Below are 24,352 nucleotides of genomic sequence, written 5' to 3'. Positions count from 1 at the left end.
ACCTGCGGTTACACCCCTAGCTTCAAGGGGCTCGGTATTCGAAGGGGCTGAGATGAGCTAAAAAATCTAAAAACCATCCTAAGACTTCACTCTGAAAATAAATAGCCTAAAATTAATGGAGGACCTTTATGAAGTCTACCTAAAATAGAGAACCCAGTTGGTGCAGTAGTTACTGAGACCCTAATATTCAGACAAAAATCTTACTATTTTATTTTTTAAAATGATAATAGCGAAGTTAACCTTTAATTTGCCGTAATTAGTCTGTTTGTCGGTCTTTATGAACTTAACTGCGTACAGAAACAAAAACCACATAATTCTGATTTTAGGAGTGCTTAATAAAAAACATTAATATTTAAAAAAAAAAATTTTCTTTGGTTTAAATTTGTACATATTTAATATTTATAATACAAATATCAATTTTTCACATGAATTTAAAGTAGAATTTTAACAAAAAAGTAGAGCTAAATTATATCACAATAACGCATATTTTAAAAAGTGCACCTAAATTTTTGGAAGTCTAAATTAGGTCTCAATTAACAATAAATAATATGTCTATGGTAGTTATTTATAGCATCGTGTTATAGACACTTTCCGTGGATATTAAAATGAAAAATTTATAATTAAAACTAGGTATGGCAATCCGTCAAATTTTTGGACCGGATTCGGATTCTTACAAGAAATCCGTCTAAAAAAATGGCGGATTCCGGATTCTTATTTTTGGCGGAATCCGGAATTTGATTCCGGATTCTAGCAATATCTTAAAAGGCTTTTTAAAAAAATTAAGTGCTACATATGTCTTTAAGATTAATGTTCTTGGTGTTCTCTATAAATCACTTCCGAGAATCGAACCAGATTTTAAAAGTTTTTGTATTTAATGATGATAATCTTTGCCTTCAAAAAGGGGGAGTTGAAAGAAAAAACACAAGACGCTAATTTTTGCCTACATATTAAGAAACCGAATCCGCTTTCGGCGGATCCCGGATTCGGATACGGATTGCCAACCCTAATTAAAACTTAGTTTTGTAAGCCCTGGACTAAAAAAACTGATGTTAATTTTATAATATTTTTAAATTTTTTTGTGTAAAATTGCCTGTAATACGATGTCATACATTATTTTTCTGAATATCTGTCCTTTACTAAAACTTATATTCTCAGAATTACAAGTTTTTACAAATGTCTGTTTAAGACAGAAACATTTCAACTTAAAACTTTTTATAAAAAAGAACTATTTATGTAAGTTTTAATACATGGTTGCTTTTTAGTTTTAATTAGAAATAAAAACTTTTCCAAGAAAGATAAAAGAAAAATTGGCTTTAAGATTTTTGTACCTACTGGTTTTGGATTATTTGATAAAAAAATTTATATTTATCAAGCTTATTCCATGTTTCATTAATCTCAAATCAAATAAATTTAAAAATATGTAGTTTTATCGGATATTTGCATTATGATTTTGAAAAAAGGTACCTAACCTAGGTATTTTTACCTATTAAAACTGAAAACAAACAAAAAAAATATTGTAGTTTTTACAATAAAAGCTAAATAAAATCATGAACATTGATAGAACATCTGAAGAAAGTTTTTTGGCCGCCATAATTTACCAATAATACATATATATAAATTCAAATTTGTAAAAGTTTTTTTTATTTGCTATACATTTGTACCAGCTGCGTCGACCATAGCCTCTAGGGGCTCTGCCCCAAGAGGAAATTGGAAGTCCCCCTCTTATATAGAATCGTTCTTAAATCTTTAGAGATATTATCTAACTATTTTTCTTTGGGTGGGGGTGTCCCAGGACAGTTTGTATATTCCCTAAAGAGTAGTACCTCAACGGTTACCGGGATCTTAAGCTTCAGACTGTCAGACAGACATCGTTCTACATTTTATTATAGTTTGAAAAAGCAGATACATAAACTAATAGATTCAATTTAAATACTGGGCAAAGAATTATCAATAGGAAACTCTTGTATGATGAGGGTTGTATGTTCTGACTCCTCGAAGCAGGAATCACTCTCGGAGTCGCTGTCTGAACTGTCTCCAGAGTCGCGCATGGACTGGTCCATGGTAGTCCTAAAAAGTTGACTGATTTATACCTTTAATGAAGATAATTAACGATGATTTCCATCAAAGTGCCTTTCAAAGCAATACCCCCCCCCCCTCCTTAGTTATAAAATGAATTGGAATTTAGGGGGGGGGGGGGGGTATTTTTACGGGACCTATAAACAAACTACAAAAATATTGTTTACTGTTTTGGCCGAAATAGACCCCCAAAAACTCTTTCAACTTTCACGCCTCCCCCCACCTAGAAAGAGAGGTTTCATAATTTTTGGACCATCATACTCGCCTCTAACCCCCCCTAAAATAAAGAAGAGGGGGGGGGGGGGGGCAACAATATCCCGCATCCAAAATTTAAATAATTTCAACACTCAAAAATAATATAATTACTAACCAGCTGTCTTTTACGGCACTACAGCATGTATGACTCAATGTGCCACTGCTGGAATTCCGACACAATTCTAAAATAAATCCATTTTTTTATTATCCAAAAATCTTTTAAAAGTTTGTCTCCATCAGAGATAAACCAACCTGAAATAAAATTGTATTAGTATTAATGAATATATTGTTAGTTGAATCTTACACCAGATATTATTTTTTCTTTTTGACATTCGACATCCAGAAAAAATGTGATTGTATCGGCTTTTAATAGATAGTTTATTTTTCAGATTACTCTGAATGGTCAGTATATAACCTATAGCTCAATTGGTCTGTGTAAATTTTAATTTTATGAATATTCAAATAAGCCCCTCGCTTGGGTTAGGCCTTTAAAAAACCTATACGATTGTTTAAAATAGGTTAGGTTAAGTGTCGTCCGACGTTTGTCACTCCTGCATTTGTCTTAGGATCAAAAAAAATATTTTGTATTTCTTTGCTTTGCTACTTATGGATTTTATTAATTCCTTGTACTCATACTTTTACAAGTTATAAAAGTTTGCATGAATGTTTGGATTATTTTGACAACCTAATTTTAAGCAGGTCCAAACATTTCTGCACAAAAATCCTTCTTTTTGCATATTATAAAAAAAGTGTTTTATATTGTTAAGTATTACTTCAAAAAATGTAACAACAGTGTTAATAGCAAAGGACAAATAGCCTAAATTTGTCCTAAACAAATACTCAACTTCTATTTAAAATGTGGAATGGTCGTTTCAGCTGGTTGCTAGACATATATATACATTCAGACAGGCAGATAAACATTAAACATCCTATTTTAAATCCTGAAGGCTTCTAGAGGCGTAGGATATGTAATTTTTTATATCATTCTATTAAATTTTAGAATTTGAAATTTATGGGGGTGTGAATGTACAACAATTTTCATACATTCTTCATGAAAACTTCTACATAGTTATTTGAATTTTCATATTTACAGCAAAGCTCTTCAGTTACTAATAATTTCTATCTTTCTAAAAATCTATTTATTTTCCCTTATATAATAACATCTATCCTAGCAGAAAATGCTGGATCTTCAAATAGTCGGAGTTATTATTTTTAATCTTCATCAGCTTTAGATAAAAATCTTATATGAATCTTCTTGATTTTGACAAAGCATTTGATTTAATTTCTAAATTTCTTTGTTAAATAATGTTTTTTTTTTTAGACATAAAAACTTGCTTTTTGAATTAACTAGATGCTTCGCTCCTGGTCTTCAGGAAGGGTGAGGAAGGGTCAGTTTTCTTTTCTATCCACGGAATAGTGTCTTTAAAACGAAACGATAAATGACTAGAAATAATTTTATAAGTCACCTGTTGTATGCCAAACTGAATCATCACCCCAACTTTTCCTAAAAAGTAAGTTTATATTAGTTACACAAGGCATAATTTATTAATGTTTGCTTCAATCCTCTATATTCCTTTTCTTAAGGGTTTCATTTTTTTCAAATTTACAGAATAGAATGTCTAAAATTTCAGCAAAATTAGTTTTCTCTGTTCCTAATATTATGTCAATTTATTTAAAAATTAGACAACGTGAATTAAATGCACCTTTTCAAAGATCGAAAAATCATCAAAAAAGAATGAAAAGATTTACTAATACTATAAGCGTTACATACAAATGTAGACAGACGGAATATGCGAGGGAACATGAACATTATAGGCGCACGCTTCATTACTTTCATAAAACCCTTAAGATAATTTCTCTAATGAGTATTTTTATTTGATTATTTCTATAATTAGGGTCGGTCCGTCCACCCGTAACAGTTAGCACTTTTCATAAATTTAGACATGTTAGAATTGTCCTTTTACTGTATCCTGTATTTACTCAATTTTGCTATAAATCTATGTTTTATTTTGTTAAGACTTTCAAATGAACACAGTAATAGTGTCTGACTGATTATGACGTAACAAAAAAAATTAGCCAATGAGAGGCCGTTATTGACCAATGGTAAACTTTATAATGGCCTCTCATTGGCTAATTTTTTTTGTTACGTCATAATCAGTCAGACACTATTACTGTTTTCCTTTCAAATTATTGTTCTGATTATTAAGTTCTGACACTCTAAACAAGTTATTGTCCGTTTGTCCTTGCTTTTGATAACAAAGCATGGCATTTTATAGATGTTGTTATCCTTTTTAAGTTTGATATATTGAACATTAGAGTTTACCTTGGACTTAAAGATCTTCTGTTGTTGAGAGGGGACAGACAGGCGATAAATCTAGAACTGTTACTCTGAAATCAAAAGTAGATACATGAAAAAACAAGGATGACAACATCCATAAAAGCGAAGCATTGAAACGGTAGGACAAACGGACATTAACACTTATACAGTGTCAGAACTGCATAATCAGAATATAAATGTATAAGAGTCGAAGCAAAATTGTAAATTTGTTGAAAAACTGCCTTATACAGGATAATGTTTATGGACATACTTACATTTTTATGACTTGATTATAGAGTTGCTTTGCTTATAACATTATATTTTGTTCTCCCAGGAATCAATATACCAAAAATCAGATCTATCGGATGATAAGATCTCATAAAAATTTGTTGTTAAAAAAGTAAAGAAAATAACATGTTTAAAACGGACGTACGGACATTTTGGAAATGATTATAGAGTTGCTACGCTTTATAAATTGTACCTAACTGTTAAAGGAATCACCATGCAAAATTTGAAATCGATAGGACAATTCTAACATGCCTAAATTAACGAAAAAAGCTATCCGTTACGGACGGACGTACGGACGGAACGACCCTAATTATAGAAAAGCTTCGCTTTTAAAAATTGTTAGTCAGGGATCTAAAGGTATAAGACAATGGCCGATAAATTGATGTACATCCCCAATAAAGATACACACATTTACTCCTTCTGTAGATTACAATTGGTGGTTGAAACGTTTTGACACTCAACTTAAAGGAAGCCTGCAAGAAATGCCACGCTTTAACTGCTGAAAGACTGCCACAAGTAGACCAAATACCCCAAATTTGAAGCCTTCAGCTTCTATAACAAAAAAGTTCTAGGCATTTTAAAATGACATTTTATGTACAATAGAAATTTTGAAAGAATTGCAATGCTCATGTTGAAGACTTTGAAATCAAACTACGTGGCCTAGAAACAAAATTATAAGCTTATTTTTGTCATAAATTTGGGTTTCCAGTAACTAATTATATTTTTACAATAAAAATACCCATTTTTATAGTCAAAATCATTAATAAAAATTAAGTTTTACTTGCGTTGTACCGAATGTACTGTAGCCAATCAGAAGGCTGAATCAGCTTAACAACCAATCACAGCTAAGCTTGTATTAGTTTACCCCTTTGTTTCCGCTATGATTTTCGTTTAAAAATGCAATTTAAATCGAATTTTTTTCATAGATTTTGACTATAAAATGTGGCGTTTTTATTGTAAAAATGTAATCAGTTACAGGCAATCTAAGTTTCTGACAAAGATAAGGTTATAATTTTATGTCTAGGCAACGTAATTTAATATTGTTTTTTCTTTTATGAGCATTGGAAATCTTTCAAAAATTCCATTGTACATAAAATGCTATTTTGAAATGCCTAGAACTTTTTTGTTATTGAAGCTGAAGGCTTTAAATTTGGGGTATTGGGTCTTCTTGTGGCAGTCTTTCAGCAGTTAAAGCGTGTTATTTCTTGCAGGCGTCCTTTAAAAAAACAACCGATAAAAGTCTCCAAAGTTGTTAAGCCAACGAATAAGAAAACGTCAATTTCAAACTTTGGGGACTGTCTCCTACCCCAATGTTAATTAGTAAAGTAGCCTTAAACCTGTATAGAGTGAAAGGAGGAAAAGCCCGGGCAAACGAAACAGAATATTTCATTGATCATTATTTTTTGTTTCGTGGACAATTGTCTATAATATTTGACTATACATTGTTTCCAGTAGTGCTCAGAACCAGTTTTGATTATGCGGAAATGCGACGGATTTGGAACCATACGGAAATATGAATATACCTTTTCTTTTTTTCTTCTAATCTCTGTCCCTCCTACACTCTCACATCTAAATATAATAGCCATAAACAAAATAAACAAGGATATCAATTAAACTCATTACAAGACCTAATTCTAGTAATAAAATAGTCTAAAACCACCCCGGTATTTATGTGAAGTTTAGCAACAATGGAGAACTCTTAAGCTAGAGGATATCTCCTGTTATTTGTATGCCAATTGAAAATCTGCTCTCTAACCCAATTTGTAGCCATCCATGTTTTTGTGAGCTTTGCAACCTATGGTTGTTTTTGTTTTATTTTTAAAAGCGAAGCTTTTCTATAATTAGGGTCGGTCCGTCCGTACGTAAGTCCGTAACGGATAGCTTTTTTCGTTAATTTAGGCATGTTAGAATTGTCCTTTCTGTTTCAAATATTGCATGGTGATTCCTTTAGTAGTTAGGTACGATTTAGAAAGCGTAGCAACTCTATAATCATTACCAAAATGTCCGTACGTCCATTTTAAACATGTTGATTTTTTCACTTTTTTAACAACAAATTTTTATGTGATCTAATCATCGGATTATTCTGATTTTTGGTATATTGATTCCTGTAACAACAAAGTATAATGTAATAAGCGATGCAACTCTAATCAAGTCCTGAAAATGTAAGTATGTCCATAAACATTATCCTGTATCAAGCAGTTTTTCAACAAATTTACTTACAGTTTTGCTTTGACTCTTAAACATTTATATTATGATTATTCAGTTCTGTCACTATGTATACAAGTGTTAATGTCCGTTTATACAACCGTTTCAGTGCTTCGCTTTTATGGATGTTGTCATCCTTGTTTATGTAAATATTGACCTCGTAATTTTATCATTAATGATTTTCCCGTTTAGGTAATTTAAAATTTTGTCATCCTTGTTTTCATTAGAAATATAAATGTAAGGAAAATATTGGCCGAAATATGGTAGAAATATATATATAACACATATATACTTATTGAGAAAATTGAGGCAACATTCTTGTTATGATTAGTAGCCTTTCTGTCCCCAAATTTTCGTACATGACTCGTTTCTAAAAACGGTCAAACATAAGTTACAGAGTAACTTTGCTGCTTTAGATATGTTTAAGTAAAAAAATTATCATAGCAAACATAAAAGTTAGTAAAAATTATAGTAAAATCTATTATATATATATTTATATAAGTTTGTTTAGTATGTAGAGGCCCTTAAGGAGGGGGGGTAAGGACGAGTCCCCCCCCCCCTTTTATTTGTTTTTTTAAAAAGAAAAGATTTAAGGATCATTTTTTAGGAGTGATTTCCCTTGGGAGGATGGTGGTACCAATATAGCTACAAACCCTGCCAGGATTTATGACAAATTACCCTGTAATTGTAAATGAATTCATATCGGTTTAGTGATTAGCGAGATCCTTCGGTACAGACAGAAACACACAGATCCTGTTAATACTTTTAAATGGAAGGTTACACCAATCATCAACTAAATAAGGGACAAAGCTTTAAGTGCAAATATGTGGTTTTTTTTGCCAAATTGGGAATATTATTTTCGTCTTAAAAACAAATCCCATTCATAGAAACACAAACGGGGCTTTCACACAAAGTACCTGTTGAGCACTGATAACCCCCCCTTCATTACTTTTTAAATAAATTAAAATAAGGAGAGGGGAGTGTATTTGTTTATTTTTTCCCCACCCCTGCTAGGCAACTTTGTACCCAATATTACCTAACCTGCCCTAAAGTGAGTAACATTAAAGAGGGATTGACATATTTGAATCAGGTTTAGACTTCCAGCTGATTTTTAACAATATAATAGGTTGGTTTCCCTAAGGTTTACGGGCGGCTGCCGAGCCCTTGGAAATAGGGTTTATAGACTTACACATTATCTTAATGACATTCCCAAAAAAGGTAGGGATGCAAAGAATTAAAGAACACGTTTTAAGTTTTGAAATTATCTTACCTTTTGCGGTTAAACAGTGGTGTTAGCATTTTGTTAGATATGGACCTAAGTTATTAAATACAGATTAAATAAAATCATAAAGAAATAAATTTTTATAAAACTTTCCATCCCTCTAGAGATAATAGAGGAGGGGGGGGGGGTAATTTTCATCTAGGAGCAATTTCTCATTGGAGGGTGAAGGTATCCTCCCAAAAGTAAATAAAAACTTTAAACTGATACATAAGACGCTTCACTGTAAAGTACAACCATAAAGGTCCTTTGCTAAGCTATTGATAAGATCTGAAGTGATCAGGGAGGGAGGGAAAATTGGCCTGTTATTACACTAGTCCCCAAAGTCATATAATAACGTTTTCTAATTAGTTAGGTCAATAACTTTGGTGACTAGTATAGAAATTTTAATTGGTTGGTTATTTAATTTGAGTATACAAACGTTTTGACCACTAATTGTAGTCTACAGAAGGGGTAATTCTGTGTATCATCATTGGGGATGTACTTCAATTTTTCGGCCACTGTCTTATCCCTTTTAATCCCTGTTCTAAGATACTGTATTGTTCCATATTATTTGATCTGTATATTCCTGATATTAGCCAGAGGACTTGTAGATTCGTTTGTTCTACAAATTCATTATTTTAGATTTACAAAATACATTTTTTTGTAGTATAACTTCTTTCTAAGGCTTCATGGTCAGTCCAAATACAAAAAAAAGTATTTGGCTTCAAAAGAGTAAAGTAAAGACAGGATTAAACTACATAGATTCGTGGGACGCAGTGGGCCTGAAAATTTATTTTGGTTTTGTTTGCAAGGGTAATTATGTTTATCATAGTTTTAGCGTGTATAATTTATTTTTCTATTTGGCAATGTTTCCTTGACAATTACACACTGCACACTTATATACCTCGTTGATTGCTTTCCAACAAACTGCCTATCGAGGACTAAAATCCCCCCCCCCCCGTATTTTTTTTAATAAATTAAAAATATGAATAAATATAAAAAAAATTCAGGGCAAGGCTTCATATAATAGTAAAGATGATCTTTTCGCTTGTTGGCTCTACCTTAATCCTGGGAAGTTAGTTTTTTTCTCCAACTAAAATGACTAACCTTTGCGTGTGTGTGGGGAGGGGACTCTAACCCTGCGTGGCCTATACCTAAAGTGCCCTAACCCTATGCATCTCTATACAACATAACAAAACCTAAACAAACAAACGAAAAACTACCCAACCTTTTTTAATTAAAGCTACAATACCTTAGGACGTATAAGCTTTTTATTTTTCAAAATTATTCTATTATACAACTTACATAAAATTTTAAAATTAAAAATTGTTTATAAATTGGCTATTATATCTTACTAAAATGTCAGAACCAAATATTTCAAATCAAAAAAACTGTAAAAAGGAAAATTTACAAATAAAGTTTTGAGAATTTTTTTATTCAAAATTATAACAAGCCAAATTGGTTTCAGCGGAAAATTTTTTTTAAGTGGATTGATTTAATTTTATCACAATAGTCTGAGAAGATTTTAGAAATATTAATTTGAATCTTTAAAATACCTCTATGAAAACTATCATTTTCTTGGCTGCTCTAAGAAATTACTAAAATGTTCAGCTGTATAATATATTTGTTAGTTCATAGTATCTTTTGATTTTTTAGTAAATTACTTCAGATTTTGAACTCTATTACATAAGATACAAATTGCTTAGACCCTAGCCCCGATGGAGAGGGCGAAGAAGGTTTGGTATATAGCCTAAGACTACACAAAAACATTTATAAAGCTCTATGAAAAGTACAATCGATATGGAACAGCAGTTTCAAGCTAAAAAAACTTACTGCAAGGACATATATTTTTTTAGCTCTTGTTTTATACATCTTAATTGGAACTGATGATCTATTTTTATAGAGAAACATATGTATTCCATCAATAAAAAGTTTTTAAAAAAACTGTGTTTATAGTTTATACATATAATACTTTTTATATTAGACTAGCGTTTGCTCACCTATCCTCTAGATAGACAATAGAAAAATCGTCTTAAACCATCCATAGACTTAAATTGAAAAATAAATTTGCCCAAAACCACCAGGGACCTATGGGAAGCTTTTCTAAAATGCAGTACTAAATTGGTTCATTAGTTAGCGAGATTTTAAGGTACAGACAAAATATCTTACTACTTTAAATTAGAGGATTGGTCAATGTCATCCTTGTATATTGTTCTACCTCTGGGAGGGAGGGGACATTGGGCTGTTTATTACACTAGACCCCTAATTTTTATAATAACGTTTTCTTATTCGTAGACTTTGCAACTTTGGGGCCTATAAGTGCGTTTTGTATGTGAGTGAAGAAAGTCGCTAAAAAAAAAATTCTGACGCCATAGAAATGAGGGATGAGGAGAAGAGGAGTGGGAAAGAAAACCCCTTAAAGATAGATGGATAATCCCTCGTTTTTATGACGTCATATGCTAATTTTGTTATTGATTGGTACACTTAGAATAGTGTCCAAATGTTTCAACTACTAAATGTAATCTCCAGATGGGGTAATTTTGTGAATTGCAACTGGGGATGTATATCAATTTATCGTCGTTGTCTTAACCCTTCAGATCCATGTTTCTACTTACAAAATTATTTTGTTTTCATTCTTTGCAAAGTATTTTGCACCAAGATTTTGAGTGCAAATAGTACTGGTCTTTACAGGGGGTATCTATAATACTTACTAGTCCTGTCGTGGTTTTAATCTATCTTCTTTAGGGATGTGACAAACCCCCCCCCCCCCCACAAAAAAAAGTTTTGGTTTTGGGGTCACATAATTGATTTTTCAACATTTTAGGAACCAATCAGATAAAATTTTGATCAACGAGGGAAAATTCCTAAAAAACTTACAATTAAAAAAATATTTCAGGCTTTACTAGCGGCTACACCTCTAGAGGTCTCTTATGGCACATGAGAGAAAGGTGGGCACCCTCCCTTAAAATAGTCGTAAACCTTCCCATGACCTACACTAAATTTCACTCTAAAGGAGAAGCAAATTGGTCAAGCTGTTAGCGAGATCTTAAGCTACAGACATCATGTTGATTTAGATAGAAAATTTATAATTGCGTAGAGCACCCTGTACAAATATTTGTTTCAAATATTATATAAGTTATGAAACTTACATAACTCACTTTCTTCAAAGGCAAACAAAAAATAATTTTTTTCTGAAGTTCGGCAATGAACACAGTAAAAGTGTCTGACTGATTATGACGTAACAAAAAAAAAAATAGCCAATGAGAGGCCATTATTGACCAATAGTAAAATTTATAGTGGCCTCTCATTGGCTAATTTTTATTGTTACGTCATAATCAGTCAGACACTTTTACTGTGTTCTCGGCAATTTCACTTTGAATGAATGTGTACCAAAAAAATGCTTTCAAAACTAATTTTACAGCTTATTTTTGGTTAGTGCAGGAGCCCGCAGAGAGTTTAGAAACCATTTTAAAACTTTTAAAATAAGAAGAAGTGAAAAGGTAGGGGGTTATGTGGTCAACTCATCATTGGATTACTCAGTGTTTCCATATTTTGCTGGAGCCGGAGCCGTAATTTTCGTTAAAAAACGGCTCCGGCTCCGGACCAGATAAATAAAGAGATTTTTTATAGATTATAATTTGGTAACTCTGTTTTGTCATGTGCAAATGCCCTTTTTAAGTTTTTTAAGTCCAAAAAAATTTCATCAAAAATTTAACTTTTAAAACCTTCAAAAGTCAGAAATAAAAAATATTTTTTTTATAGGGGAAAAATATATGTCGAGTTTTTCTTAATTTTATGTTGGAGCCGGAGCCGGAGCTGGAGCCGCACCAAAATCAAACGGCTCCGAAACGCAGGTATTATTTCTCATGCCTTCCACAGAGAGAAGAGAAATGAGAAAATAATTTGAAAATGTAAAAGTAATTTTGAAATAGATCAAACAAAAAAGATATTTTCATTTCATTGTTAAATTTGCAGAGATAGAGGAAATTACCAGGGAGGGAAAGAAACATTGGCTGTTTATTACACTAGTCACCAAAGTTTTATAATAACGTTTTCTTATTAGTTGGATAAAAACTTTGGGGATCTTGGATCGGTTGGTCCATTAAGTTGAATGTCCAAACGTTTGTAATCGAAAGAAAGGATTATTTTGTTTATCATCATTGGGGATGTAGATAATTTTATCGGCAATTGTCTTATCACTTTAGATTTTTTTCTTTCTTTCATTAAAAAGAACGTGTCCTAACTTTTGTGATTTTGTTTTAACCCATTCGTGACGAGCTTCTAAAGTTCAAAGTTTTAATTCACCGGGCTTCAACAAAATAGATTTTTTCAATAATTACTCAACAGAATTAAAAAAGTAAGGTGTCAAATTAAAGATCTTACTATTTTTTTTTAAAAATCACAAAATTTAGGACACATTCTTTGAAAATAAAAAATTCATTTCAATTGTGTTACCTTGACCCTAGAAAGGCATTTGAAAACTTAAATTATCTTTATTACCTTACTTAGAATAAACTTATTGGCAGAAACGTTTGGACACTGTCACTGCTCAATCCTAAATAATCCTAAAGCTGTACTTTTGTTTTAAAAGTTTTTTTTGTGACAAAATGAAATGAAAAAGAAGGGCTTAATTAAAGATATCATAGAATTTGATTATAAACAAGCGTAATACTAAACCCATTACATACACTCAAAATAGTGTGCAATCTTTTAAGAGATAATGTGGTAGGGTGAAGCGGTTCAACCCTACTGAGCGAGTTTGGTCAAAGTTATCGGCAGTCCCGGAGCATAGCGTGCTCTAGGAAGTGACAGCCTGTCTGTCCGACTACCACAATAACACAATGGTTTATATTCATTAATAATGATAACATACAAAATTACCCCTTCTGTTTTTCTAATAAAAGTACCGAAAGTTTTAGAGCCAACAAATAAGATAAAGTAGGTTTAAAACTTTGGTTGCCATGTAATTAGCAGTCCAATATTTGTATGGTGGGTGGCAATTTTCCCGTTACCATAACGAATGTACACACTATATGTTGTTATTTATTAGGTTTGGCTTCGCTTCAATAAGTTGCCTCGTTTTTATCAAGAAACTGACCAAAATCTTTAGTGGATTTATGCTGTTTGAAATTATTAATTTTCTATAATTGCATATTTTATATATTTAAGTAACAGGATGTATTTCTGTGTGGGTGTCAGAAGTCTCCCCTGTGATTTGGTTATTCTTTACAGTAAATCTTCTTGTAAGTTCAGAAATCTCCCCTGGAAATAAACATCCCCCACCTAAATTTTTTTTGTTACTTCCTTTTAAAAACTTAGATATAAAGTAGAGAATATCCAACCAGCCCCCTTCCCTCCAGGAGTGTAGCCACTGGTTTTCAATTCAGTAAATCTAATTGCCTAGAAAGTGCATCAGCATCATGAATGAGAAGTGTGCTGGACAAAGACGACATTTTGGAATCCGAGTGGCTGAGAGTGAGCGCGCCAAGCTTTAGAGAATTTTCCACGGTATCCGCGCTCCGACGCAAAAAGATTGGTGGCTGAGATGGCATTGTGGTTTCTGAAATTAAGTTCAAAAATATGCAAAGTTAAAACAAAGGGACAAAGAACAAAATAATTCTAAAATGTAATAATCTTGCTTGCTAATAATATGTGTTTTAGGCCTCTATTTGATGATTTAATTTTTGAGCCTAAATTTAAGACTACAAGATTGTACAATAAACAATATCTTTCACCATTTTTAAAAAACCATTTAGGTGAAAAATTAGCTTATCTTCCATTATCTTATCCCCAATATTTCGTAATTAGATAATTAGCTGGTTCGTCCCTATTAGCAAGGAGCTCTGTATTCATAGGTAAAGGGAGGGGGAAAAAATAGTTTAAAACCTAGCCTAAGACTTTAAATTAATAATAAAACAGACAAGAAGACCCTATTTTTAGATTTATTACTTAAATATAACTTTCGAAGAATCAATGACACAATTCTATTTAAAAACTCAAAACAGTTCATTTAATTATACAGAAACAAGATTTAAAAAAGACGTCACTCATTTTATTTTATTTCTCCCAATTAATTATACATTTTTTTATGGAAGTTAGTATAATTATGTTAATTAGGTAGTTGAAAAATATAATAAAATAAGAAATTAATATTTTTATTACTAATAAAACCTTTCTTAAAATTTAATCAAAAAAAAAGATGATACCAATTGGATTTTAATTCTGTGGCGTGCACATCAATTCACCAGGGGGTTGTGAAACCATTGGGGAAAAAGAGAAGTCACCTTCCCAATTTCAAATTTAAGGGAGGTGTTGACACCCTCTTATCCCACGCCAATGTTTTATTGGTTAAATTATTTTTATTTTATAGCATTGAACCAGGTAAAGGGATAACCAACAAGCGAAAGAAATCTATATAGATATTTGGGGGGAAAATGGAGAGGTCGTCAATTTTACGATGTGCTGCCCCCCCCCCCCCCCAACGTCAGTTGAAATAACGTTTTGGTTTGGTATGGAAGGCAATTATTTAATAAGTCACAAAAAAATATAAAAAAATATATCAAAGAAATCTTTTTTTTACTGGTTTGTGTTATTTCCTTTTCAGGACACAATTGAGAATGAAACCTTAGTTTTTGAAATACATATTTTGCCTGTACAAAGATGTTAGTTTGGTAAAGGAGCCTTGGGTTGATATGAATCAATAGCTATCAAATCACACTCAAAGAAATAAAAATTATTTTAAAGCTACAGGACTACTTTAAAAATGGTATATTCCATTTAAAGAAAAACTAGTTTTCCTCCAAGTTTTCTACCAGCCACAAAGACTCAACATTAAAAAATAAGTAGATAATGAAGTAAAATTTTCTTTTCTGAGTAAAAAATAACCAAACCAGAAGATTTTATTTTTATTAGTTGCACAATATATAAAAAAAATTCTTTACTCATTGTAATTTAAGACCTTTCCTATTAGCTGATGTTAAACAACTAAACCATTACTTCTCTTGTTACCAGATACAAGGATGGATATAAGAGTTACTCACACTCTCTCTCACACACACACACACATACACACACTCAACGCTCTTAAATTTTCCATGAGAGCAAGACAATTTAGTGTTCTTTAAATGCTACAAATAATTAGGGATAAAATAAAGACAATGGCCAATAAATTGATTTACAAGCCAAATGATGATTCACAAAATTACCCCTTCTGTAGATTTGAATTAGTAGTAGATATGTTTTAACACTTAAGGAGTTGGAATGGGGGATTATTACCTAAATCAAGTGCATGAAATTTATAACATCAAACTGAAATTTCTTTACAGATCTCACTGTTTTTTTTTGGGGGGTAATTGTAATATCCCTGCAAATGCTTTTAAAGTTGCATGTGGTACTTTTCTACTTGGGGTTTATATTTTTAAGGAAGACTAAGAAAGTCCCTCAATGACGTCATAAAAAAGAGGGATGAGGAGAGGAGGAGTGGGAAAGAAAACCCCTAAAAAAGAGATGGATAATCCCTCGTTTTTATGACGTAACATGCTGATTATTTGAGGGACTTTCTTTGTCTTCTTTTAAGAGGGTATAGGGGTGAAATTTTAAATTTAAAGTTAAATATTGTTAAGTAAAATATTTTTATTTTATATACAAAATACTTTGTACTTCGTGTTTTGATAGAAACCCCAAAGAAATTTAAACACACGTCTTAATTATTATTTATTTAGTGTGTGGGTTTAAAAATGTAGGAGTATTCTAAATATGTAAAATTTACTTATTAGATTGACAGTACAGAGAGAGGGGACAATGGGCTGTTTATTTCACTAATTCTCAAAGTTTTATACAAAACGTTTTCTTTTTTGTTGGCTTGACAACTTTGCGAACTCTTATGACTTTTTATTTTTTTAAGTTAAGTGTCCAAACGTTTCAACCACTAATTATATTCTACAAAAGGTGTAATTATAAACATACTGATTTTTAACTCTTTTTGACACTATTTTTTTTGTATGATATCATTATCCTTTTCATCTGATTTTTGAACTGTTTCAACTCTCTATTTTTTCAAGCTTTATTATTTAGAGCATTGCACAATAGAAAATTTAATTTCTTAAAATTTTAGTATCAAAGGAGAAAAAATACTTTTCAGTTGCGCATTTATTAAATTTTGGTTCTTTCTCTCAAAAGGCCTTTTGAGCACTAAATCCCCCTGTATTTTTGATAAAAATGTAAATAACTCCTGCATAGGCGTCCAAGGGGGGGGGGGGGTAATGGGGCGATTACCCCCCCCCCCCATTTAAAATTTACCCCTACCCTGGGGGTGCCGTAGGCACCCCCAACCATTTAGGAGGGGGTATTTACCCCCCCCAAACAATTTTGAGGGGATATTTACCCCCCCCAAACAATTTTGGGGGGGTAAATACCCCCCCCCCAAAATAAAAAATCTCTAATAAAAAAAATTTTTGCGCGCTTCGCGCGCATTTTTAATACTATATATTTAATAAAATTTAAATTACCCCCCCAAAAAATTTTACCCCGGGGGTAAATTTTTGGGGGGGTAAACTAAATTTACCCCTGCCAACAGATTTCAGGGGTGGTAATTACCCCCCCCCAAGCAAATTTTACCCCCCGGGTAAAAATTTTGGGGGGGGTAAAAAAAATTTGTGGCGCGCTTCGCGCGCCATTTTACCCCCCACAACACCGAATTACCCCCCCCTAAAAAAATTTTACCCCCCCCAAAATAAAAAGCTTGGACGCCCCTGAACTCCTGCATGGAGTCATAATCCATAATGTATGTTGTGAATTAACACTGCAGGGCTGCCCAGTTCCTAATCAAACCTAATTTAACCTGCCCTAAGTAATAAAAACACAAACGGAACACTACCCACCTTACTTTTGATTCTTTTCAAAAATAAGGGGAAATGGGGAGGGTTGGTGCTAAACCAGCACTTTGATGAAATTTTTTATGTTTGTTTGTTGGTCTGTCGACAATGTTTTAAGTGTTTAGTCTGACAGTCCCTTATCTCAATAGTTATTTAGAGAAGATTCTCTGCTACCCGCAACTGTGGCATAACAACACGTTGTCCCGTAGATAATGAGTTTGAATCTCAGCCAAAACCTGGCCTAACTAGAGAATTTTAAATGTTTCCTACTGCTGTTTTGTCAGGTGCATGACATCAATAGCTTATCAATAGCACCGGGAAGGCCTTGGCCAAAATCAGGCGCAACTCATTACTTCTTTATCAAAACAAGATCTAATGGTGATTCCTGTGCTCAAGAGGTTATACACTATACAGGTTAACTTTCTTTGCTGTTCTTTGAAACAACTTTCTGGTTGTAAAAAAATTCTTTTTAAATTAGCCTTTTATGACTCATATCGACTGTTAATATCTAATTTTTATTTTGCGATTTTATTTTATTTGGTTAGAAAATCCTCTTGGGGCGAAGTCACTAAAATCTTATAAAGTTTCATATGTAATATTAAAATATGATTTTATAACCTTAGCATACATAGAGTATACATAAATTGGTGACAACATCCATAAAAGCAAAGCTTAATAAATTGCTTTTAACATTGGAAATTAATAGGGTAGTTTTTTATGTCTAACCCCTTCGGAGTGCCTAATTCCTGCAATGTTACCCTGTCCTAATGACAACCTTACCTAACCTGAACTGACCTAGGGTAACACAAGAAGAAACCCCCCTTATTATTTTCAATTAATTTTCTTTGCTGGAGTTCTATTAAGGATGATTGGCAAAGACTGACCGACGAGGCGACATAATTGTAGAAAAGCATCACCCATATAAACAAGGAAATATTATATTTGATCTTCGAAGAATAAATATGACACAAAATACATAACATTCAAATATGTATTTCTGAACTTTCATGAACTGCGGGGTGGGATGTTGGATGATTTAATTTAAAAACAACCGTGAAAAAGCAAGCATTGGGTGGGATGTTGGATGATTTAATTTAAAAACAACCGTGAAAAAGCAAGCATTGGGGGTGTCCTCCCCTTTTTTTGTTAGTGGGGGGGGGGGGGGGGGGGCTAATTTTACCACCCTTTCCACTTCCTTATCTCTTTCTCTACCCAAAAGCTAGTTAGAAAGGGGGGGGGGGGGAACTCCCTTATTCATTTAAAAAGATATGATTTTGAAATCTGATACAATTTAATATTCTAATAAATGTAAGTGTCAAATGCTTTGCTTATATCAAACTATTATAAATAATAATACTTTATATAATTGTTTTAAAAGCGACTATACTTTATATTTTAAAATTTCAGTGTGTATGTCTAAAACGTGTTAGAGAAAAGATTTTAGATGCTCTAAAAACTGATGTAATGAGTTGTTTGTTTGTCCAGTAGGATCTTATAAATTGTTGGATCAACAGTTTTACTGTTTTCGGGAGAGCTTAGTATTGGTCAGAGTTTTAGGCTATTTTTGTTCAGCTAAGGCAAGTAAGGAAAGGATAAAAATTTAAATCTTCAATTTTTTTCCCGCTCACTAATTATATAAAAAAAACATAAAAAAATTCTTTATTTATAAACATCAATTAATAAAGTACGAGTGTTCTTATATCTAATTGTACTAAGAGAGAAATATTAAACATAAAGTTATTTTTTATGTTATCAAATTTTTTTGAAATCTTAAACCATTTTATAGGATTGATTTCTGGATGAAAACCAGTCCTCGGCCATACTAAGAAATCATGTATAGCATCGTATTACACAAATTTTCCACGAAAATTGAAATAAAAATCAAAAGATCAATACCATTTTTGTTAGCCCAAACCTTCGGCCTCTCTGGACCAACAAAACTTGTTTTAATCTTATTTTAATATTCGCTGAAAGCTGTCTATAACACAATGCGATAAATAACTATTATAGGTTTAGTAATAGTAAATAAAGGTTTGGGCTATTAGTAGGTTAGGGTGTGAAATTCTACATCCTAGAAAAAAATATCTCGCTAAAAAAATTGCAAAGCCAATAGTTTAAGAAACATAGCAATATCATAATATATTTTTTAGCATTAATATCTCTTTCTGTGTATGTAATCGGATTTTGGTTTATATAAAAACCAAATAAATATACATTAGTTAGCCATTTACTGAATAAGAGCGCTGCTACTATATAACTTACTCTGTCTGTCTTTATTAAGGACATAGAACATCTGCATATCCTATTATAGAAAGTAGTAAGATTTATTTGTCTCAAGCTTAAAATAAAAAAAATAAAACTACTAAACTGGAAGAGTTTTCTTTGATAAGGAAGTTTCCCTGAATGGTTTTAGGCTGTTTTATTTCTTAATTTAAGCTATTTTTCCTACCTTCTTCATACCTCTTTAAACACATATCCCCTAGGGGCGCAACCGCTAGTAATTTTGATCGACTATATGGCATTTAATAAAAGTAGAAGTAGCTTTTAATAAAAAATATATGTAACTTTACTAAGTGTCTCAAAAATCAGCCATGTGACGTCATAAAAATTAGGGAGATGAGAGGAGAAGTTGAAAAAGAACCCTAATAAAGATATGGAAAATCCATCATTTTTGTGACGTCACATGGCTGATTTTTGAGAAACTTTGTAATGTTACAAAAATCTTGAAGTGCTTATTATCAGGGTGGGAGAACCCGCAGATATGGCTTAGTGATTTAACGTCCGCTTATCTGTTGGGGAGGTGTCGGGTTCGAGTTCCCAGACCGCATCAATACTAAAGATGTAAAATTAGTACCTACTGCTGCTCTTTCAGGCGTTAGAGATTTGGAGTTAGAGTAGGGGGGAAGCCTTAGCCCTAAATCAGGTATGCATGGGTGGTCCTTGGCATGGTGCACTAGTGATCGAAAAACGCTGTAAGGTCATAGGTTGATTGAAAAGTCCTTGTGGACTAGCTTTGTGTAGTAGCTCACTAGTGTATTAGTGGCGTTTGTTAGTTCAACGACTAGTTCTAATTTGATGTCATAACAACTTTAGGAACTTTTATTGAATTTTGATTAGTGGGTTCATTCAGTTGAGGGTACAAAAGTTTCAACCAATAATTGTAATCTACAGAAGGGGTAATTTTATGTATCAACATTAATGATGTCATTGTCTTATCCCTTTAGAACCCTGGCTTATTAATTAACGTCGAATTTATTTCTCACATAAAACAATTACTACTAAAAACTTGAACAAAGTATCAAGCGCCTTACAAACAGACAAGCAGATTATTTGGATAGCTGCGCTACTTGTGTAGAAAAATATTCTTGTAATACTTTCCTATGTAGGACTAAAGAAGCTTAAAAATGACGTTAAAATTTATATAAATATACAATATTGTTACTTCTGTCCAAATATTATAGCCCTATAACATATACTTGGGATTTATCCTTATTGTATATATTGTATAAATTTGGTAATGGCTTAAAACGTTTTTAACACTGATATTATTTTCAAAACAAGGATGACTACTTCTTTAACAGAAAAGCACAATTATTGTTGAAATTTTGTATTAGTAACACTTTAACCTCTGAAGCCTTAAAATCAGGGAGGGAGGGGACAGTGGGCTGTTTATTACACTAGTCTCCAAGGTTTTGAAATAAAGTTTTCTTTTTTGTTAGATTAACAAATTTGATTGGTTGGTTCATTAAGCTGGCTGTTTAAACGTTTCAACCACTAATTGTAATTTACAGAAGGATAATTTTGTGTATCTGTGGTAAGACGGCAGCATACGGACGGGCATTATACAGAGTTGCCACGCAGCGGCTTATCAAGTCAAGCCTTCTGCACTAATCCTATTATCACCATTCACCCCTGCCCGCTGAGACCCCACAGGCAGCGGTCAGATTGGACTGGCTAAATGGGGGAGGGACACGGCCACCTTACAACCCCGCGCCCCCAGGCAACTATCCTACCGGGAGGTGGTTACCTTCCCCTTTACTGCAGCTTACCCCACAGATGCCTACCGCCGCAGGGTTCCGCTCTTGTCTCCCCAAACCCCCTTCAACCTAACCTATTGTTATCATCTATTTTTGTATATATAGTAATAACCCTATTGTAAATGTATTCAGTTTTAAATATATCTTTGTAGTAGTAAATACTGCTAGTTTGTTATTGGTAGAATTCTTTAAGGCTAGGGGCTCGTTGGATTCGAACTCACAACAGTAAGCTGAAACGCTTCAACTTAACACATCTTGGTGTCAGCGTGTTTCAATCGAGCCCTGCTAAAACTAGCCAATTCTACCTCTGATTGGACCCTTTTGCAAGTAAGGGGACAGTCAGCCGCCAACTAAGAAGCCAACTGACCCGCGAGACGGCCTTTTTAGGTCGATTTTCCATCATTTTGAACGCATTATGTAGGCCTCTGGCCTACGGCAAGCAGATTTAGCCTGCTAAAAGCGCCAGTTGACGGCGTTTTCCGTACCGTGTGGGAGCGGCGCTAGGTGCGCAACCACGGTAATCGGATAATTTAGCTCAGACGGCTACAGAACTGAGTCTACTTTGGCAAGTGTAGCTGGGACAAGCCCCAGGACACCCAGGCCAAACCTACGAGATGGACAGCTGCGTAGCTGGTCTCCCTGAGAAGGCGATGTGTGGCTGCGAAGCTTCAGCACACAAGTAAGGCCTACCACTGCGACGGATAGCAGAATTCGAGCCCAAGGAGCGGCAGGACGGGACATTCCCTGCCGTCACCTCCCAGGATTCGAACCCACGGCGCTGCAGGACGGGCCATTCCCTGCCGCCACCTCTCTGGATTCGAACCCGCGGCGCTGCAGGACGGGACATTCCCTGCCGCCGCCACTCCAGACACAACCCACCGGCGCTTGCAGGACGTACATTTCCTGCTGCCACCGCTTCCAGAATCACCCTTAGAGCTCCTAGTGATAACAACACATAAGTGTTTATAAATGTCAACCAAGTGATAAAATATAAAATTGTTGACCCAGTGATTTGATAAGCTCTAGTGATTCGAAGCTCAAGTGTAAACCACCACCAAAGGTTTGCACCCACTATGGTAGGCGAGAGCACCATAGCTGCGGCCCGGCCGGCACCGAAATTTCGCCCGACACCGGCAGAACGGGAGGCCCCCTTGTCCCATGGGCAGGACCTCCACTTCCCCTGCCATATCAGGGTGAGGTTCCCCACTCACGACCCTGCCCAGCACGTACAGGTTGATGCCAAGGTTGATTCTGGCAACCGTGTACCAGGGTCCGCTGTTATTTCCGAGCACCTCATGCACGCAATGGGCGTGCAGAGGATGTTGGTTCCAGACAACACCCAGATCCTGACCGCTAATGAGGAAGGGCAGCCTTTCAGGTAATTGGAAAGTTATATGAATTATATATGGCAGTCTCACACACTCTTATACTCCATCTGTACCACGTGACCGTGGTACGGAATCTCTCGCACCCCCTGAACTTAGGGGGGTACTTTCTCAAGGAGTTCGGAACTAGGCTCTGTTTCGACATGCAACCCCCCTGTCTGTGGGTGCGTGGGGAGTTTATCCCACTCCGCGGCGTCCCTGTGGACCGGGAGACCGCAGAGAGAGAGTTGAGTTATGAGGGGCCCCTGCCAGGCCCGCTGCCGGAGCAGCCGCGCGTAGTCGAGCGTTCCCCGAGATTTCCAGCCCTCCAGAGCCTATCTTCTCCGCCGATACCTTTATCAATGGCCAGCCGTGTCCACCTGGCCCCCTCTACCTGGGGCCCCCAGCGATCCAACCCGCTAAGCCGCGGTTAGCTAAGTCCGAGACCAGGCCCGTCAAGTCGTGGTCTGATGCACTCGTAGCCGCGCCCAACCCCCAGGATTCAGCCTCTCCCGGCGCCGTGCCCGTCAAGTCGTGGCCGGACGCCCCCGGAGCCAAGGCTGGCCCCGACAACCCGGCCTCTCTCAGCGCCGAGCCCGTCAAGTCGTGGCCGGACGCCCCCGGAGCCAAGGCTGGCCCTGACAACCTGGCCTCTCCCAGCGCCGAGCCCGTCAAGTCGTGGCCGGACGCCCTCGGAGCCACGAATGGCTCCAATGCCTCAGCCAGTCCCGGCGCCGAGCCCGTCAAGTCCCGGCCGGTTGCCCCCGGAGCCAAAGCTGGCCCCGTGCCAGCCACCACTTACAAGCTAAATGCTGTCACTCCAGCAAACGGCCAACCACCCCAACTCCGTACGGCCAAGTGGGTGGCCTTGCCTGGGCGCAGCATCATGGCTGTCCCTGTTGAGCTAGTGGGACACCGCACCAAGGATGCCATCCAGCTGTCTGCTCCGGAACAAAGGTTTGGGGAGTATCTTGTCATACCAGAAGGCCTGTATGCGCACCGGTGCTGGGGAGCTGGTGAAGCCCGACATTCAGGAGGTCTCAGACGAGCCTCCCCCTCGCATCCATTCCTTCCAAGAGCCTGCTGAACCCCCAGATATGCAGCAGCTGTGGGCGGATCTTGAGATGGAGGAGAACGAGTTCCTGCGCAAGGACCCCCTGCTCAAGAAGGAAGTCTGGACTCTGCTGTCGGAGTACAGGGACGTCTTCTCCAACTCTACCCCGGGCTGCACCGACGTCGTAGAGCTAGAGCTGCGCCTCAAGCCAGGGACCCAGCCGATCCGCCAGAAATTTCGTGATTTGAACCCCCGGCAGGAGGCTGAGTTGGAAAGCCAGCTGGATACCTGGCTGAAGGAAGGAGTCATAGAGCCCTCAGACTCGGCCTGGAGCAGCCCCCTGGTGCCCATCAAGAAGAAGGATGGGAGCACCCGTTGGGCGGTCGACTACCGGGCCCTCAACAAGTGCCTTGAGCTGGACAGCTACCCCCTGCCCAAGATCCAGCAGCTGGTAGAACGAGCTGGGGGACACCGCGTCTACAGTGCCTTAGACGCGGTGGCTGCGTACTACACCATCCGAGTGTCCGAGGATAGCTGGCCCTGCACAGCCTTCACCACCCCTAGGGGCTTGTACCAGTGGAAAAGGATGCCATTTGGCCTAGCCACCGCACCGTCCGTCTAC

The 24,352-nt window shown here is 35.7% G+C and overlaps 1 protein-coding gene across 1 annotated transcript; it reads right to left on the bottom strand.

Moving 5' to 3' along the window:
• Positions 1 to 361: 361 nt before the first annotated feature.
• Positions 362 to 13,986, bottom strand: LOC145334577 (uncharacterized). The gene is made up of 8 exons (XM_080180076.1): positions 13,803 to 13,986; positions 8,991 to 9,024; positions 8,412 to 8,458; positions 6,460 to 6,505; positions 4,655 to 4,719; positions 3,798 to 3,835; positions 2,447 to 2,513; positions 362 to 2,067 (listed from the first exon to the last, which is right to left on the bottom strand). The coding sequence occupies exons 1-8, from the start codon at positions 13,952 to 13,954 to the stop codon at positions 1,926 to 1,928; spliced, it is 591 nt and encodes a 196-aa protein (XP_080036202.1). The 5' UTR covers positions 13,955 to 13,986; the 3' UTR covers positions 362 to 1,925.
• Positions 13,987 to 24,352: the final 10,366 nt, after the last annotated feature.

The sequence above is a fragment of the Acartia tonsa genome, chromosome 12 (genome assembly GCF_053477335.1).
Source record: "Acartia tonsa isolate MP-2025a chromosome 12, ASM5347733v1, whole genome shotgun sequence".
Classification (NCBI taxonomy): domain Eukaryota; kingdom Metazoa; phylum Arthropoda; class Copepoda; order Calanoida; family Acartiidae; genus Acartia; species Acartia tonsa.
The sequence above is the reverse complement of the archived record's forward strand: the minus strand, read 5'-3'. Positions and strand labels throughout refer to the sequence as shown.

Bases quoted from the DNA above. Each gene is read 5' to 3' on its own strand.
- LOC145334577 (XM_080180076.1), bottom strand. From the start codon at position 13,954: ATGCCATCTCAGCCACCAATCTTTTTGCGTCGGAGCGCGGATACCGTG. The intron at 9,025-13,802 runs GCAATTAGATTT...ATGAATTTGTAG, and splicing joins GATGCTGATGCACTTTCTAG to AACAAACGAATCTACAAGTC. The intron at 4,720-6,459 runs GTATATTCATAT...TTTTGATTTCAG, and splicing joins TTAGAAGAAAAAAAGAAAAG to AGTAACAGTTCTAGATTTAT.